Consider the following 19,767-nt stretch of genomic DNA (forward strand, 5'->3'; position numbering starts at 1 on the left):
TATCCCTCCATGTACCCCAATCAGTCCATGCCATCTGTTTATATCCATCATAAACTCCAGTCAATCTGTCTGATCAATGTATATCCCTCCATGTACCCCAATCAGTCCATGTAATTCGTTTATATCCATCATATACTCCAGTCAATCTGTCTGGTCAATGTATATCCCTCCATGTACCCCAATCAATCCATGCCATCTGTTTATATCCATCATATACTCCAGTCAATCTGTCTGATCAATGTATATCCCTCCATGTGCCCCAATAAATCCATGCCATCTGTTTATATCCATCATATACTCCAGTCAATCTGTCTGGTCAATGTATATCCCTCCATGTACCCCAATCAGTCCATGCAATCTGTTTATATCCATCATATACTCCAATCAATCGGTCTGATCAATTTATATCCCTCCATGTACCCCAATCAGTCCATGCCATCTGTTTATATCCATCATAAACTCCAGTCAATCTGTCTGATCAATGTATATCCCTCCATGTACCCCAATCAGTCCATGTAATTCGTTTATATCCATCATATACTCCAGTCAATCTGTCTGGTCAATGTCTATCCCTCCATGTACCCCAATCAGTCCATGCAATCTGTTTATATCCATCATATACTCCAATCAATCTGTCTGTTCAATGTATATCCCTCCATGTACCCCAGTCAGTCCATGCAATCTGTTTATATCCATCACATGCTCCAGTCAATCTGTCTGATCAATTTATATCCCTCCATGTACCCCAATCAGTCCATGTAATCCGTTTATATCCATCATATACTCCAGTCAATCTGTCTGGTCAATGTATATCCCTCCATGTACCCCAATCAGTCCATGCAATCTGTTTATATCCATCATATACTCCAATCAATCGGTCTGATCAATTTATATCCCTCCATGTACCCCAATCAGTCCATGCCATCTGTTTATATCCATCATAAACTCCAGTCAATCTGTCTGATCAATGTATATCCCTCCATGTACCCCAATCAGTCCATGTAATTCGTTTATATCCATCATATACTCCAGTCAATCTGTCTGGTCAATGTATATCCCTCCATGTACCCCAATCAATCCATGCCATCTGTTTATATCCATCATATACTCCAGTCAATCTGTCTGATCAATGTATATCCCTCCATGTGCCCCAATAAATCCATGCCATCTGTTTATATCCATCATATACTCCAGTCAATCTGTCTGGTCAATGTATATCCCTCCATGTACCCCAATCAGTCCATGCAATCTGTTTATATCCATCATATACTCCAGTCAATCTGTCTGATCAATGTATATCCCTCCATGTACCCCAATCAGTCCATGCAATCTGTTTATATCCATCATATACTCCAGTCAATCTGTCTGATCAATGTATATCCCTCCATGTGCCCCAATCAATCCATGCCATCTGTTTATATCCATCATATACTCCAGTCAATCTGTCTGATCAATGTATATCCCTCCATGTACCCCAATCAGTCCATGTAATCCGTTTATATCCATCATATACTCCAGTCAATCTGTCTGTTCAATGTATATCCCTCCATGTGCCCCAGTCAGTCCATGCAATCTGTTTATATCCATCACATGCTCCAGTCAATCTGTCTGATCAATTTATATCCCTCCATGTACCCCAATCAGTCCATGCAATCTGTTTATATCCATCATATACTCCAGTCAATCTGTCTGTTCAATGTATATCCCTCCATGTACCCCAATCAGTCCATGCAATCTGTTTATATCCATCATATACTCCAATCAATCTGTCTGATCAATTTATATCCCTCCATGTACCCCAATCAGTCCATGCAATCTGTTTATATAAATCATATGCTCCAGTCAATCTGTCTGATTAATTTATATCCCTCCATGTACCCCAATCAGTCCATGCAATCTGTTTATATCCATCATATACTCCAGTCAATCTGTCTGATCAATGTATATCCCTCCATGTACCCCAATCAGTCCATGCAATCTGTTTATATCCATCATCTACTCCAATCAATGTCTGATCAATGTATATTCCTCTAAGTATGCCATTCAAACTGATCATGATAGATCCCACACAGAATAATCCAGCTAGTAAATCTGATCTTGACCAATTACCAGAGCAAAGCAACAAACTGAAAAATGGTAATCACATAATAATGTGCTAGAAATATTTGCTGTTTGTGTTGTCACATGTAAATGCATTAACCTACAAAAATCCAGTAATACTACTATTACTACTACTACTACTAAGAAAGACTCTTTTTTTATGAGGGCAACTGAGCATAATATACTATTCTCCCAGAGGCCCACAGTATATATGAAGTATGTACATTAACATAGCAAAATGGAGAGCATGTATCAACATATCATTATTTAGAATGACAACTGACCTTCAAGATAATGGTTATAGTTTTATTTTGAGCACTTTTAAATTTGTTTCTGATATAATGGCTATGGAGAGTTCGTGCCATAAAATAGCACCAGATTAAGCAGATGATTTTTTAAACTGTTAAGTTTTTGGAAATGGTATCCTCACTGATCATTGATTTTTGTCTCAATTTATATTCTTGGTGTTATTTTTATGACATAACATGAAACATATCGCATGTAGATATTGAGGGAAACATTCATTCTTAACATTCATGATTAATAATGACTTGTGGTAGGTTAATCTGTACATTCAAATTTCAACCATTTCTATTCTGAGAATAGAATTTTGGAAGGTGTATCAAATTGCAAATCTACGATAAGTCTTGCTACCTTTTTGAAGTTTGTGTATTGTTTGAATATTGGTATCAAGTCTATTTCCCCACATTGTGCAGCAGTTGTAAAGAACGTTAAGAATGCATAATAATAATTTCCGATGGTTAAGTGTTAGATAACTTGTTCTCCTCCGTAAAAGAAAACAATATTGAGCTTGCTGCACTAATTTAGGTTCTTAACACTATGAACTCCCAAAAGTATTTTGTCAACATTTTTAATTTGGATATCTTAAAATACTGCTCAAGATTTGGATATCTGTTCACTGATAATCATTGCCTAGTTCCAAGCAACGGTACCTTGGTTTTTAGTGGATTGATAAACATATTCAGTTAGCAACAGTGTTGATATTTCATATAAATCTTGGCCCAATTGTTTATTTAACATGGTAATATTAGTATGAGACTTATGCAAAGTAGTATCATCAGCGTATAGCTTAGTTTTTGAATGCTGTGCATACAGCGGTATGTCAATTATAAACAATATATATAATACAGGCCTTAAAATGAATCCCTGTGGAACTCCTTTATTGATGGACATCTCTGATTTAATATAACCGATAACAGCATGTTGGCTTCTATCGGATGGGTATGATTTGAACGATGAGAGTGATAAAGATATATAGTTCCAACCAATTCTGAATGTCCATTGCAAGCAGCTACTCATTAATGGGTTTTTTTTATGCAGACTGACAGGAGTGGTTCTGTCTAAATCCTGATTTGGAAGGGTGAATTTATGTGTACTTTGAAAGGTATGAAAAGTATGAAAGACACTGAGATGCTTGGAAAGATATCTTTCAAACAGTTTGTATATACAGAATATATATTGGTCAGTAATTATCTGGATTTGATTTTGAAGCCATTTTATTAATAGACAGAATTTAATTGAGATGGAAGATTCTCCAGTGCTTTGCTTAATTATGTAGGTAAGAGGTGAAGCAATAATTTCAGCACATTCTTTTAAGATGAATGGACCTATCTGATCCACTTGGTTAATTTCTTATAATTAAAACTTTTTTTAGTTCACTTACTACTTCTACACATGACATAAATGGAATGGTGAACTGTTCATTTTCATGGCTTTTACATTCAATAAACTCTTTTAACTTAGTATTTTTTTAAAAATTAGTATTCAATATATATTGGAAGTTATGTTTGTTACATCATTAATAAAGTGCTTGCTGGATCTGTTAACAATACCATCTATATCATAAATTAGTGTCCCGTCAGTTATTAGTTGATTTGGTAGCTTACTGTTTTAGTTTGGGTCCCTCTGATTTTTCCACATCCCTGTTGGACTTTCTGCATTTCAACTGATGTTTTGTAATAATTTCTTTCAGCACATTTAATCTAAGCAGTACTCCTTTTATGCCAGTGGAAATAGTCCCAATCTCATCTTGCTTCATCGATTTCTGAGGTGTCATATAGGTTGCTGAGGGTGTTAAACTCATTTAGTTTTTATAGAAGCATGTTGATCTAAAACAGAGTTAATAATAGTAGCATAACATTGTAATGTGGTAGCTGATCCGGGCTGACCGGTGGTGGGATTTGAACCCACACGGGATCTACCATGACCACCCTTATTGGTGAATACAGTTGTTTATAAGTAATGATTCCAGGAGGGTAAGGATAGACCCAAGAATCCAATGATGAATGCATATATTAGCTCCCGTTGTAGCGGCAAGTAATTATAAATATAAATATATACTTTAAGGGTGGGTATTAACATATTCTAAGTTGCAAACAAAGGGCCAAGTTTCCATTGGGCAGAGAAAACACAAGGCTCAATGTTTATTGCATATTTTGTAGTTGTTTCTTGCCAGGAAATTTGATATCATATTTTCAACTTAAAAGAAATATTTTTTGTCAAACAACTATTCAGTTTTTTTTCTGTCAGAAATGTACATGAAAATTTCATTCAGTGCCAAAAGACAAAAACTACAGGCCTTGGGAACCAGATCACACATCCAACATTATGATATCCATCAAGTCATAGAGCAAACTATGCATACTAATAAACATAAATTTCCACTGCTCTTTGCCAGGTGTTGGCTATTCAATTTAGTTTTATAAAAAAACGCAAGCATATTTTTGAAAGACACCTTCAAATGTGAAGCAACATGTTTTGATCAGCAGCTAAGTGGTCCAAACTTTCTTTCCACTCCATGGTTTCAGTACATGAATACTTACAATTTTCATGAATTAACTATGCTTTCTGCCATGCTATTGCTTACATGAGTTAGGTTATCAGGCCATGTTGTAAGTTCACATGGGTATTGGCAAGGTCATTTATGTTACCTGTAGTGTACGCATACAGTTGTTGCAGAACAAATTATTGAAGTGATAAAGCAAAGTGATCAAGCAAGCTGTAATCTCACTTGGATATAGGCAAGGTTGAATAAGAATACCTATATCAACTTGAATATTGGTTAGGTAAAATTTTGGATATCTATGTCTTCAAGATTATTGGCAAGGTCAAAATAAGATACGTTTATCTATTTGAATATTGGCATGGTCAAATTAGATTACATGCCATAATGGCAGTTTAAAGCAGATAAAAAAGAAATTATTCATAAATTCAGTAAAATTAGTCAAATTAAGAGCTTTGAAAACTTGTCATTGCAGGTGATTTCTCGCAGTAATGTGGAAGAGTTAAACAGGGAAGGAACTGTCCAAATAAAAGACAGTGAAGAGATGGATCTGTTTCTTAAATATCTACATGAAACAGGAACAATCATCTACTTCAGGTGAGATTATAAGAAAGGTAACAGTCTTGCATAATTTTATGGTACTTTTCTGTCATGATGCAAGTGCTGTGTTGACAAGTTGCAAGTATCAAACCTGCTGACCTATACAGTTACTAAAATTACCCTTGACCTATAGACTTGATGAATTGTGGCAAATTATGTGAAAGCAAAAAAAATTGGAATTTGATATTTTCTTGTTTGGATTTAATCTGTATCTGGATTTTATTCAAGATTATGTGGAGTTTGTCAGGGTACCGGGTTTACTTTACAGGAATATCTCTGAAGCATTTCATCTGTCCATGTTTGTCATACAAAATTTCATACATAATGTTTGCATGATCAAACTGTTGTTTATGGTATTTTTCAAATGTCCAATAAATGAAAATATAATGTAAGTGAAAGGACAATTGGTCTTATAAAAAGGATTCAAACAATCAGCACAGACTTGTAAAAGGAATATTCCAGTTCCATGGGAAAACTTGCAGGAAGGGCAACACTTATGTGTATTGGGCATCATACTATGCTGATTTGAGCATGCCATATGGCAGTAGATATGATTGCCTCTGCCTAGTGAAATTTACAAAAAACCTGACTACATGAAAATATACTGGAAGTACCTAAGGTCAAAGTGTATTTTAAAAGCTTTTTTAGTTGAACATATTGTTTATCATTGCTGCATCAAATTACACTTAACGTTTCAAATACAGCTGAAAATTGATCTGACTTGTAGAGAAATACAGAATGTCTTACTGAGAAGGTTTTGTTATGGTTAGCAGATCTCCACAGTACAGTGATTATTTTAAACACCATTCATGTACTCAAGTGCTCTGATTGATGAATTTAATCCGAAAACACCAACAGAACATCCTTAATGAGTGTTGTAACTTAAAAACTCACAAGATGTGTTGTGATGTCACAAAGGACCGTAAGAAAAGAATCCTTTAACACCATAATTGGTTAGGTTTAATACATCCACTGTCATTGCAGAAAGAGCATATGTTTTGTTGCTGCCAATCTATATATCTGCACATCTTTTTGAGCAAAAGCATAAATGTTATCAAATTAGAGCTGTACTCTATGCTTCACTGTTCATAAATCTATTCCAAAGTTTTTTACCAATGCATACATGCTGCACAATTTAGAGTTGTATTGTGTACCCATTGGTTCTGTACATCAGTTCCAAATCCATTTATGAGCAAAAGCATAAATGCTGTCCAGTTTAGAGCTATACTGTATACATCAGAGTTTTATACATCCAGTGCCAAGATTAAGCCCTTCCAGGGCCCTAAACATTGAACATGTTATGGTACCTCCCCCCAAAAAAGAATGTGAAACCCCAAAATTTCACTATGAAAAGCTAAAAAGGTGGGCAAATAACAGTGTTGCCATGATTCCAAATCAAAATAATTGTACATGCAGATCAAATTGGTCCTATATTATTCATTCAATTTTATCATGAACAGTTAATTTGAATTTATTCTGGTGCTCTAAGCATGTGCTTAGCGTGCTTATTGGGTACTCTGGCCCTTTACTTGTGAGCGAAATGTAGAGCTGTACTATATACCCCAAAGTTCAAATCCCATTTTCAGTAAAAGCATAAGAGCTATCCAGTTTAAAACTGTACTGTATATAGTGTAGTTTTGTACATTTGTCCTAAATCCCTTTTTAATCAAAAGCATGTAGCTATCTAGTTTAAAGCCATGAAATCTTGCCCACTTTCTCATGGTAAGATGTAAAGGACCAGATTCCATTTTCAGGCCAGTTCAAAAAAATTATTTTGTGTTTGATCTTTTATGTATAGACTTCAGATCTGCCATCCCTTAAAAGTTTGCTGTAAGTCTTACAGAAATGATCCTTAAAATATGGACCTACTGAATAAAAGCACACCTTATGGAAATATGATTGACTGCAGTAAAATTTGAATACTGGCAGGTCCATGTTTGAATCGGACCAAGGTTTTGATATGTATTCAGTGGAATTATTCAGGGCGCCAGACCAACTTTAGCAAAGTACCCTAGATGCTTTAAACTATGCATGTTTAGGGATGCAAAACATGTGCATAATCAAGCTGTATATTTTGTTTTCTAAAATTGGCATCCAACAAGCAATATGTCATGAGGAAAGGGACAATAAACCTCTTTGAAGATTTAATAGAACAGAAGAATAAAAGGAAAATATTCAGATTCTTGGGGAAAAAGTCAGGAATGGCAACAGTTATGTTTAGTGGACAACATGGGTCTATTTGAGTATGTCACATGGCAGGAAATATGACTGCCATTGTCATAGCAAATAAAATATTTTCTTAAAGGTTTACATGATATTGAAAGATCTTAAGAACCATTTGAGCTTTGTAGGGTTTGGAATTTCAGTTTATGAAACTGTATTGGATGTAATAAATGTTAGATAAACTTTACAAATGTTTGAGTTCACTATCACAACATCACAACATCAATCTTGATTCACACTTCTGGATTTTTAAATGCATATTTTCCAGCTTTGCAATAGCCATACATGATATTTTGTTATGCCTTAATGAAAACTGATCCAGCTTAGGGGAAAAAAATTGACTGCCATACTGAGGTTTTATTAGGGTTTGCAGATCTGGGATGTTTGACAAAAACTAGCAGGATTAAATGTAAGCTTTCTGCATTAAACTAGTGGAAGGAATTTTGGTATATATGTATTAATATGCCAGTGACCTAATTAGAATTTTTGGCCATTTTAGCAGCTTGCCAATGTGCTTACACATTTTACAATAATTTGAGTCACTGACATTGTTTGACAATTATCACATGAAAACTACACACTTTCCTAATGAAAAGGGTGGATAGCCGAAGGAACTTGCTCACTTTCCAGCAGTTAATGGCTCATCCTTTGGTTCCCGATGGTGTTTGACTAAACATCTTTTAGCAAGTTTGGTTGGGCATTCCTGTTGATAATTTGACCTTCTCTATCACAAGAGAGGGTTACTGGCTTCTATTCCAGGATCATCCTTCCCTAGTAAAGGTAACTTCCACCAGGTAAATCTGGCCCATTTAAAGGAAAAGGTATATTCCCATCTCCAAAAGGGTGCAGTATAAATGGCTTCACTTGCATCCTTTCCAGTTTATACTCTTGGCAGCTTGGAAACCTCACAGGGACCCTTTGACTGATCCAGTTTCTCTGGGTTGTGAATTCCACCATGATCTAAATTGGTGGGCAAGTTATGACTGGCATCTGGCCGAAGTACCCATGCACCCCCTGAATTCACTTCTTACCTGTTTGCAGATGCATCAGATTCAGGATTGAGCACTCAACTAGAGTTGGAGGATCTTGTTCTTCAGGCTTATCCTCCACATCAACAGTTTGGGAATGAGAGCAGTGTTTTTATCCATGCATGTGTGTATCCAGCTCATGAGAGGTCGCTGTGTGATGGTCTCTTCCCTAAACATGTTGGTGGTAGCATACCTTCAGAGACAAGGAGACACACATGTACATGTTTGAATCTCTTTTGCTGGAGAGCTTCAGAGGTGATATTCGTTTGAGTGTGCTACATTCCAGGCAAGATGTACATTTTGACAGACAGTCTGTCAAGAAAAGGGTGTATAGTTTTTACATAATGGTCTCCATCAATCCCAAATTAATGTGCACTAACTCCGATAATTTGCTTGCATTTTCAATTAATTAGAACTTCATTTTGACTGTGAAGCCCACAATATACCCATATAACCAACAAGTATGCAAATTCTTAGACTTCTCATTCTGCATGGTGCACGTGAAATGTGAATGTTTGTAATAATGAACCCTATATATTTCGGGGTAAAATTGGCAGATTCTTCAGTGACTGAAAGAAGAAGAAAATTCTGCTCAGTAACTTGAATTCTCTATACTGCAGCTAACACTCTTTGTGATTGCCTTTCTCTTGGCATAAGGATGATACCTATAATGATCGACTTTCATGGCAAAAGGTCAAAGATATTGGTTTCTTTGACTTCCTGAATAGCATGGTTTCTGCACAAAGACATGAGTACGTAAGTTCTACATCAAATATCTGGACCAGACTTTGTGGATCTCTGCAGGTGTTTTGAGGAAGAAGCCTGTACATTTGGGGTCAAAAGGTCAAATATCAAATCTCTGCACGGTGATACAGTTAGTTACGGACATACAGGACTATAAAGTGCTTGAAAATTAAGTTCATGATTATGTATGACATTTGATTTAATAATTTTATGGAATTTGTTCTTCAACAGTAGCTGCAATGAATTGAAATTATTTTTACTTAGACTATAATGTATAAAAAGCATATAAAGTTTTGAATATTTTATTTTGTCTTTATTAGAAAAAAATCACACAGATTTAGTTACTTGCTCCAAAATAAACACAATTGTCAGGACTGAAAACTATATTCAAGCATGTATGTATGTATGTATACATGCATGTATGTATGTATACATGCATGTATGTATGTATGTATGCATGCATGTATGTATGTATGTATACATGCATGTATGTATGTATGTATGTATGTATGTATACATGCATGTATGTATTTATGTATGTATGTATACATGCATGTATGTATGTATGTATACATGCATGTATGTATGTATGTATGTATACATGCATGTATGTATGTATGTAAGTATGTATATATGTATGTATACATGCATGTATGTATGTATGTATGCATGTATGAACATGCGTATATATAGATGGCTGTATTATGGATGGATGTATGTATGGTTGATTATTATTTGTTATTTTCTTTTCAGAAAAATGAAAGGGAGAAACAGAGGAGCAAAAATTAAATAGCTTACTGTCTTAAGCATGAATCTTATATTATAAAAAAGAAACTAGTCATTACTTAATTCCAAATCGAGTGATATACTGCTATTTTTGTACAACAGAAATGAGTTAGTACTTTATTTTAAATCCTTTAAAATGTTTCAGTTTTTAACCAATAGAAAAGTGTCATTACCTAATTCCAAATACTACTATTTTTCAGCATGGAAGTATTAAGAGAGAATATTGTGTTGGATCCAAAGTGGTTGATTGATGCCCTGAAACTCCTCATTAATGCTCATCCTAATCTACCAGAAAGTCCCCCGGACAGTGGCACGCAATCAAACAGCCCCACTGATAGTGCCATCACACAGAAATGGTCTGACTTTAAGGAGAAAGGAATTCTTACCCCAGAGCTTGTTGGTTTGTCCATTTCTTGTTGACTGGTTTAAAGCATGTGTCTACTTTTTATCCTCTCACCAAGGAATTTGTGAGGGGAAGATAACATTTGTTATGTATTTGTTCATTCTCAATGTCTCAAATTACTTGTCACCTACACTCATTAAAATTGGCATGTGTAAGACAGCCATACTAGAACATGTATGGTGTTCTGGGTAGAATGGTTTTATCAATATCACTTACTAAGTAGATCTTAATATCACCTCATTTGAAAATACATGAAATAAAAAAGATTTAAAGACCACATCACTTATAAATAATTTTTAACAGGTGAATAAGGTAGCGAGCTTGCCAGATAAGAAGCATATGACTGCTGTTTTAATGAGGAAATGGGTACTAGAGAATACCCACTCTTCCAACAAATTTGCGAAAGGTGAGTCAGTAATCTGAATGTGTACTTGGGCCTATTCTCACTGAAAATCCCGACACAGCTCATCCGATCACAACTGGTTACAGATGCATTCATGTTATCCATTCCAATAAGTTTATGTTGTTCGAGAACACTGTTGTTCATGCACCTGTTGAAAACTCGTAAAAATGTTCAATTTGTAATTTAATCTGTCACATTTTCAAATAATAATGTCCTATAATGAAGTTCAGGTTGATTTCAGCCCAAAGCAGATTGCAAAAATCAAAAGAGTGATATGAAACTAATACTGGGTTACATTAAGGCTTTCACCAATGAAGTTAGCTGGAAATGTCCTTGTTTGGTAGATGAAAACACAACTTGATCATCTTTATCCGGCCAAACATTACAACACCTCTGTGACATTGAACCTTTTTTTAAGTCAGAGGTAATTCAACTACAAAAGATCCATGGAATACTTCCATTTGTCACAGCAATTCAGACATTGCTAGAAGCTGCAGATTCGGCATTTATAAAAGCAGTTACGTTAAGGACTGTCAGATATGCATCTAAAATGACTCTTATAAAAGTGGCGAGAGGTCACAATAAAAAGGGAAGGTCTTTGATTACTAAGAATGACTTGTAAAATATCTTCAGGACAAGGTTTGTGATATTTAATATGATTTGTAAAAGACCCCACCATTAACAACTCTTAATTTACTTGCTAAAGGAGAATATATTATTTCCTACTTGTCTTTATGAAGGATGAATTTGGAGCCAACCATTCTCGAGTCAAGATTCCCCTCCATTAGGAAGCCAGCAATATTAACCTGGATTCACCAACAGGACCTGGAAGTCATTGGGTTGCATACATGATAATGGCTCAACATTTTTACATTTTGACTCAAAGTTCTTGATCATTTAACCCATGGCGGTGGATGGAAACCATTGTTTAGTCAGCTCTGTCATTACAAACTTGGTTAGACACAAATTTGCAGTCATCTTGTTTTTGAAGCATTGCATGCACTCGAGTATTCACAAACATCACATGCACCTATTCTGTCTGCATTGTCACTTAGAAAGTGTGCTTTGTCTGCATTGTCACTTAGAAAATGTATTTACCAATGTTACTGAACCCTACGTGGTGCTGGTGTAGATTTGTCACCAAAGCATATTTGGCTGAGTTTACAAGCTAGGTTATTGCTGATCCAGCAGAGATTTTATTCTTTGAACATACACTGGAAACGTTGAAACAGCTGGAGATTCAAGCAGGTGTTGTAAAGCTGCAAGGCGATATTGCAAGAAACCTGCCTGAAATCAATGAAAACATGGATTAGGAAACTCTGGTATATTAATTGTGTTTATTAAGAATTACATTGGCCTGACAGAGAAAAACAATATTTGGATGCAGAAATTGCATTGTTGCTCATTATGGATTGGTAGTGAATAATGAAATATTAGCCAAGCAGTCAGCTTTGAGACATTTAAATCGATGCTATTGTATATATTTAAGAACCGAATGTCTTAAAGGTACACAAGGCTGGACCACATCTTGTTCATTTCATCGTGGGTGTGGTATGATACAAATATTAGTAAATAATATTCCACTCTACCAGCACACATACAAAATACCAGTAAACGTGTTACAAAATTTTAGAATACCTTCGACATATTAATGCAATATCAGTACCATTGCTTACTGGAGATGAAATTCAGTGTGCAATATTTATCCAGAAACTCACATAACCATCTCTGATGTTTCTATTCAAGATTAGATTAATTATTACATGTCAGTGATGAAATTTGACTGTGGTGATGAAGTTGCAGAATTTATCAACTGTTATGGATCAGCTAACCAGTGATACTGACATTGATAGCATTATTGTTCCACTGTCCAGTGAAACAAACCTGTCTATACACTTGAATATAATCTTTTTAAAGTCCAAACAAGCAAATGACTATTTGGGACACCCTGATGTATCAATACCAAGTCAGATCCAGTTTGAAACCATTGATCTAGCACATGAAAACGCTTGCTGACTGTACCGTCTTGCATGAAAACACTCGGAGATCATTTCTTCAGTGAAGGATGGAATTCGCCTCGGAAGCCACCTCGATTGTATTTACCAATATTAACAAGGCCATACTTATCTATGCAGCAGTTCTTGGCGGAATATGAGATTTATTGTTTCAGGCATTATTCAGTGGTGTAATCAGTATGGTTTTACATTATATACTGCCTTGCCACAAGAACAAAAATTGTGGGAAATTAATTATTCCTAAAATAGAATTATGATTATATAATAGTTGTACCAATCATAACAATTGGTTGGAAGCCTATGTGTTTGTTGCACCTGATCAGGTTTGGCCTTTAGAGTATTTATAGTATGTATTTACATTATCATTAGAATTATAATGGATTAGAAATGTTACCAATGTTAGAAAATAATTAATCCCAAAAAAAACCAACTGCATGATGAAATCTTAAAAAGAACTGCACTAATCATGAAATACAAACACGTGTAGTCCTAGAATATATTTCAAGAATTGCTGCAGCAGCCACTGTAGATCATAAGCATGGCAGCTATTATAGGTATACCAACTGGAATTGTTATTGGAGGCTTATTAATAATACCGATGCCACTGCTGATGCTGGTAAAATCTTGCAAACGTGTTCAGAACCTTTCACAGCATCACAAAATAGTTTAAATACAGTTTGTAAACTGTGCTTGAAGGTCATCCAAAATACAATAGTTAACATGGTGGAATTCAAGACTGTGTTGGCTGAAATAGAAAACTACCAACAACTTTTGAGTATAATTATGGAATAGGCTGTAGTAAATTTGCAATCAGCAAAAGCCAAGTAAAGTGTTTAAAGATTATGTTGATGCATTTGTAATAGTATTTGCCATATTGCAGTCTGACTGATGTGTGTACAAGCAGAGTTAAAAACGTGGTTCCTTTGATTACTGATCTAGGTAAAAGTCTTTTACCACACATGACTCTCGTATTGCTTGGTGCCTAAAAATGACTTCAACACCCAGGCTTGTGAATATGATAGGAGGACGAACTCATGGTGGGTAGAAGTTTGTAACGTATGACAGTATGAAAAATCCCCAATTCTGTCTTAAATACCTTTATATGGATACATTTTCAAAAGTGTCTAAAAACGTACTTGGTATTAGACGAATGGATGTACATTTAGTTGCTTGTACATGTTATTGGAAGGATAGATGTAAAATTACTTTCTTTTCTTTCCACAGATGCTATATGGACAAAGGACAAGTATCCAGAACTACATGCCCATAAAACTCACATCTTGATGATAATGGAACAATTCAATATCATTGCCAAACCAAGGGCATTCAGTGAGATTGGGGAGAAGGTCAGTTGATATAAATGTCAGAGTTTTCTTTTCTCTTTTTATTTGCAAACTCTCCTGTTAGAGCCTTAAATGTTAATATGAAACAGATGTATTTGCAAAAGACCACCGTGTCTGTATAAATAAACATTATAAACACTTTTTAATAACAGACTTAACTGAAAATTGGTATTAAGCATATAAACTTGTTTCAAAATGAAATTAACTGAGAAATATATTTTTCAATATATATGTATGTAGAACATTGCTTTTTATGAATACTGTATCTCTACTGCCCTGTTATTTCTCTTTCATCTACTGATGGATGTAGCTATTGTAATCATACATTTTGCTGTTTCAAATCATTATGGATGGGGAGTTCTGTTATATCTAAGCATATGTGTATCAGTATATATTTTTCTGGTCTTTTGACCTAGACAGATGCAAGAAGATATGTAAAGGAACATAACTATCTGATTATGGGAGTAAATTAAAGCAGTTACCTCCCCTGATAAGGTTTGGTGGCTTCAGAGTAGCACATCAACATTACTGAATCATTGCAGTAGGAGATGAACTGATAATCATTAGGGGGTATTACTTAAATATTTTCTCAAAAGAATTTTGAAATTGTATAATTATGCTAAATAATGGAACATGAGTATCAATACCATGCAAGTTAGTTTCATCTTTTGGGTCCTGTTTAGCATTACATGAATTCTACAGACAAGCAGTGTTCTAATTATTTTGATTTGGTTAAAGTAATTTAAGTTTGGCAGGAAATTCATATCTACTGTATAATGAAAAATACGTGTTCATGGGTATTCTATTATTGTTTGAGTTCTATATTATCGACAGTTTATTGTTAGTTATTAGCGGAATAATTCGAGACAACTGTAAAATCAGTAAAAGTGGACTGTGGAGACTGTTAGTCAGGTGGCACAATGCTCCCCCCATGAGAAAATACATAACATAGGATAGAAATGACACTGAAGGATCATAGAACCAAAGATTTAAGGTACAATCTAAATAAATTCTTAAACATCACTCTACCAACTCTGACATAAAGCAGCATGGCATGGAGAATGTTATAACTTGTTCCACTGGTGCCGATCTGATGTTAATTTCAAGTCTATTACAAGACAAAAATCACTAATGTGACTTCACAATATCTGCAAGCATAACATGATCCAATTAAATAGAAAATATTGTAGCTTGAAGAACATAATTTATTTTGGACAGTTGATTCTACATTATTTTTGGGTTCCCAGCATATTACTTAGTAAATAAACACAACAATGTTTTGAAGCAGATTTCATTGTTTCTTCTGATATTTTCTGTCGATTATCATGAACGTGGGCATTAATATTTTGTGCCGAGAATGATATGCCCAGAAATATGGCCACCATCTCTAAAATGTAAATTCTTCTATACGAATTTTGTAAAATTCTCAGACAACACAACTTAACCACACATTTTTTAAAGAAAATTTTCTGACTTGAAGAGCATTTATATTTAAACTGTGTGCCAGTCTGCTTTCAAAATATGACATTGGAAGAAAGTTAAGCATTTTGCTTGCCCAGATTTATTGGCCAACTTGTCTTGCATCTATTAGGCAGATGCCATGTGAGCAGTTTTATGTTCATTTGAGTCTCTTTGTTATTATAATGCGAACGTGTTATTAACTATGGCTGTTGCTAATATATAAACGTACAACTTTTTTCAAAAGCGTTAGAAAAGAATCCAACGCTATTATACAAAGTATTCAGACAGGAAGGGATTTCCATTTCACACATTTATAATCCTGATTTTGCATGAAATACAGATTCAGTAATAAAGATGTTTTAAAATGATACTTAACACTTAAGGCAGATTTTCCTCAGAAACTGCAGCCTGTGATACATTTAATAGCATTAAATGTTGATACAAATGACAACATTATGACATCAGATACCACTATTACTGAAAGTATATAACCATGTTAGCTGTAATTTTGTCCCTTTAAAACGGAACAAAAAATATAATACGATTTCCAAATAAGCATCCTGGCATAAAAGGCATTGCATAAAAGTTACATCTTGAATTCTGAATGATGATGGAAAGTACAGAGAGCAAATAAAACAAAACCCATGGAAAACAATTTTTGTGCATAATTCCATAGATGCAGACCACCTAAATTTAAATAGTGGACAATAGAGAGGATGCATGACCAAGTCTAAGTCATAGCAGTGCTTGTCATAGGTATCTTCCAGGCTCCAGATTTTTGCCATTCAAGCATCTTCTCATTGTAAAATAATCATCAGCATCCAACATTAAAGTATTTGTATGAGTTCATTTAGAATATATAAAATTGAACATGGTGCAGTGAATAATATTATTTTAAGTAGAATTTTAGAAAATGATTTATTCCTGGCTCTAGAAAACTTGTTTTAAGATGTACCACGATGACATATGTGCATGTAAACTCAGTTTGCTTTATTGTAGTGAGTCAGTGTTGGTGTTGTTGGTGGACATGCTCACAATAACCCCATTTTACTATCCACACACACAAACACATCTATTATCATGGATCCTTTCTGTGTTACTTTATTCTAGTACTGATACTTAAGGCCCATCACAGCTGGAACTTTTATTTTAATTTGGTTTGGGCGAGTTACATTTTTAAAACATTCTTAATAAAACATGAAATTATTTTGTATACATCTGTTACTGTATAGTAGTTGATAAAGATGGTGAGAAGCTGTGAAGTTTTGCCAAGCAATTAATTGTACCATTTGTTGGCCTTGGATAATATTTTGTAGTAAACTTTGGATTTGAGCATGTGTTTCCAGTGAACTGCCATTCCAGACTGGCAATATCCTTGATAGTACACTTGTCTTAAACTTGACTCATAAAGGTTTATATTCACATCAAGTGAAATTTTAAAGCTGCATCGATTAATTGTGCCTTCAGTTGTACAATATGTATACTTGAATAGGCAGATATTTTACTTATTTCATTACGGAAGGCATAAATAACATACATGTCCCATATAAGTCAAGCTTAGGTCAGTTATAAGCCTGAATAAGTTATTTCCATAAGAGTTAGACAGTCATAATTTGACAAAGGGATGGCAAGCTTAAGTTATTTCGACTAGACATATTCATTTATATGCAGTGGATGTCACTCTTACCAAAAAAGTAGCTAGATTTTAAAAGTCATGTAACAATAATACCTAAGAACACATTTCAATAGTGGCAGTTACCAAAAGGTAAAACAAACATCTGAACAATGTGTATTTATTTGCATTCAGGAATATAATACATCATAGTTTTACCTAGCTACCACCTGACATTGAATTTGTTGAGGTGATCAGTATGCAATACATAAATTATTTTCAAAACAGGAAATTCATCAATAATGTTTTCATTGGAATGGTTCAGTAAAATTAGATCCAGTATGGGGGTATATTATAATGCTTGAAATGCTAATACTTGGTAAAGGCAGAATTACTTAATTAGATAATGTGTTTAAATTTTCAAAGAATTATTACTACAAACATCAAGTCAGTATAATGCGTAATTTGATGACATGATAACTTGGTTCATTTGACAACTATAACATTTGGGTATTAGCTTTTTTTCTGTCACCTGTATCACAGCACTGGCATAAAATAACACGTTGATATATATAGAGTTGTGCAGTACATTTCCTCATTTATGCTTGTCTCATACTTAGATTTGAGCAAAGTGTTAAGTACCTGAACTTCTGCAACTATCACAATTATTAGGGTTCTTCCTGTATTTGAAGGTGTTTGGCAGTTTGGGAAAAATGAGGTAGCATATTCAAGGCCTTGAAAGTTTGGAAAAATTGAGCAGATTACCCTGAGGTCTTTAATAAAAGTGTTTGAAAATTGAAATAACCCCAAACATTTTAATTTATTTCCATAATCACAAATAAAATTGTCCAAGTTTGTTAGGACATAAAAGACAAACTATTTCTTTCCATATGGCTGGATTCAGGGTGAATATATCTTAGAAAATTGATTATAGTTTGAATTTCGTCATTAAATGACCACTCCGGTGGCCTAGTGGTTAGAGCGTCTGCCTCGGAAGCAGAATGTCCTGGGTTCGATCCCTTGCCGAGTCATACCAAAGACTTAAAAAATGGTACTAACAGCTGCCTCACTTGGAACTCAGCATTAAGAGGTTAGTGTTAGGACTGGTTGGCCTGGTGTCAGGATAATGTGACTGGGTGGGACATCATGCTACATGTCTGCGGCATGATGCCCCAGTGCAAGACATCACTATAAACTGTCCCACTGCAGACATCATAGCAATATGACTGATATTTTTGTAAAGCTACGTTAAAAATCCAAATCACACACACAGTCATCATTAAACAATATTGTAGCATTTGCATTTGTTGTTTTCTCATATAATATAACTTGTATACAAAATAGCGAAAATAGGTCTTGGAAATCTATGTTTGTGGTCTTTGAATTTATCAGTTAGAATTCTGTATGAACCCTGATCATGAAAAGTTAAATAATTTTGGCAACTTAATTGATATAGATGATAACTTATTATCAATTACAATGTTTTAATCTTAACCTTTAATACCATTATTTGCCATATCTGCATTACATTTAAATTATACGCATATCACTAACTGTATCTTATATACATCGTACCCATCACCAATTACACAAGTGTTATTTGGTGAGTATGCTGGTTTCAGTATGAGTAATATCATACATATTGCCCTGAAATAGTCTTCATCTAAATGAGACATTTCCATCCTTACATTAAATGAAAAGATTTAGAAAGTCACAGGCCTATGTGCACTCACTGTTGTCTTTTTTCTTGGATGATATTTTCAGTTGACTTTTAAATCAATGCCAGAAAATTTGCCTTTTACCATGCTGCAAGATGCTCTCCACTAACTGGATATTTGTTTATATTTTATTTATTTATCTGGACAATTGTAAATTGAATATTTGTATAATCTCTCATTTTAGACTCTACTGTTTTAATCAGTTTCACTATTCCATTACACTTCTGGCAGAGTTAGGATTAGTATTTGCTGTTCATATTTAAATTCATTTTATTACAATTTATGATTAATTTGGATGTTTCTGGAATTTCAGGGTGAGTATTGTCTTTATTTACACACCCTGACATATATGTGGCCTTTCATCAATATATTTATATAATCCAGTAGTTTCAAATGATGGTGCATTTAACAATATTAGATGATAACTCTATAAGTGTGTCTGGGGAGAAAGAAGATCTCTTCTCTCCACTTGTCTTCTTGATCCATGGATCATATGGATCTCTCCCAAATCCCTTTGGTCTCAAAAGA

At 34.5% G+C, this 19,767-nt stretch overlaps 1 protein-coding gene across 2 annotated transcripts in view; it reads left to right on the forward strand.

Moving 5' to 3' along the window:
- The window catches only part of LOC149772633 (uncharacterized), a 50,203-nt gene that overhangs the window by 10,955 nt on the left and 19,481 nt on the right, over nt 1-19,767 (forward strand). For both annotated transcript variants that reach the window (XR_016417652.1, XM_089947544.1), the window contains exons 2-4: nt 5,379-5,500; nt 10,485-10,684; nt 14,330-14,451. Coding sequence is in view for 1 of the 2 variants with exons in the window: in XM_089947544.1 (XP_089803670.1) it covers nt 5,379-5,500; nt 10,485-10,684; nt 14,330-14,451 (444 nt within the window). In the remaining variant the exon portion in view is untranslated. The remainder of the gene's footprint in view (nt 1-5,378; nt 5,501-10,484; nt 10,685-14,329; nt 14,452-19,767) is intronic.

This window comes from Sinohyriopsis cumingii, unplaced genomic scaffold (genome assembly GCF_028554795.1).
Source record: "Sinohyriopsis cumingii isolate HCF-2022 unplaced genomic scaffold, ASM2855479v2 utg001328l, whole genome shotgun sequence".
Taxonomy (NCBI): domain Eukaryota; kingdom Metazoa; phylum Mollusca; class Bivalvia; order Unionida; family Unionidae; genus Sinohyriopsis; species Sinohyriopsis cumingii.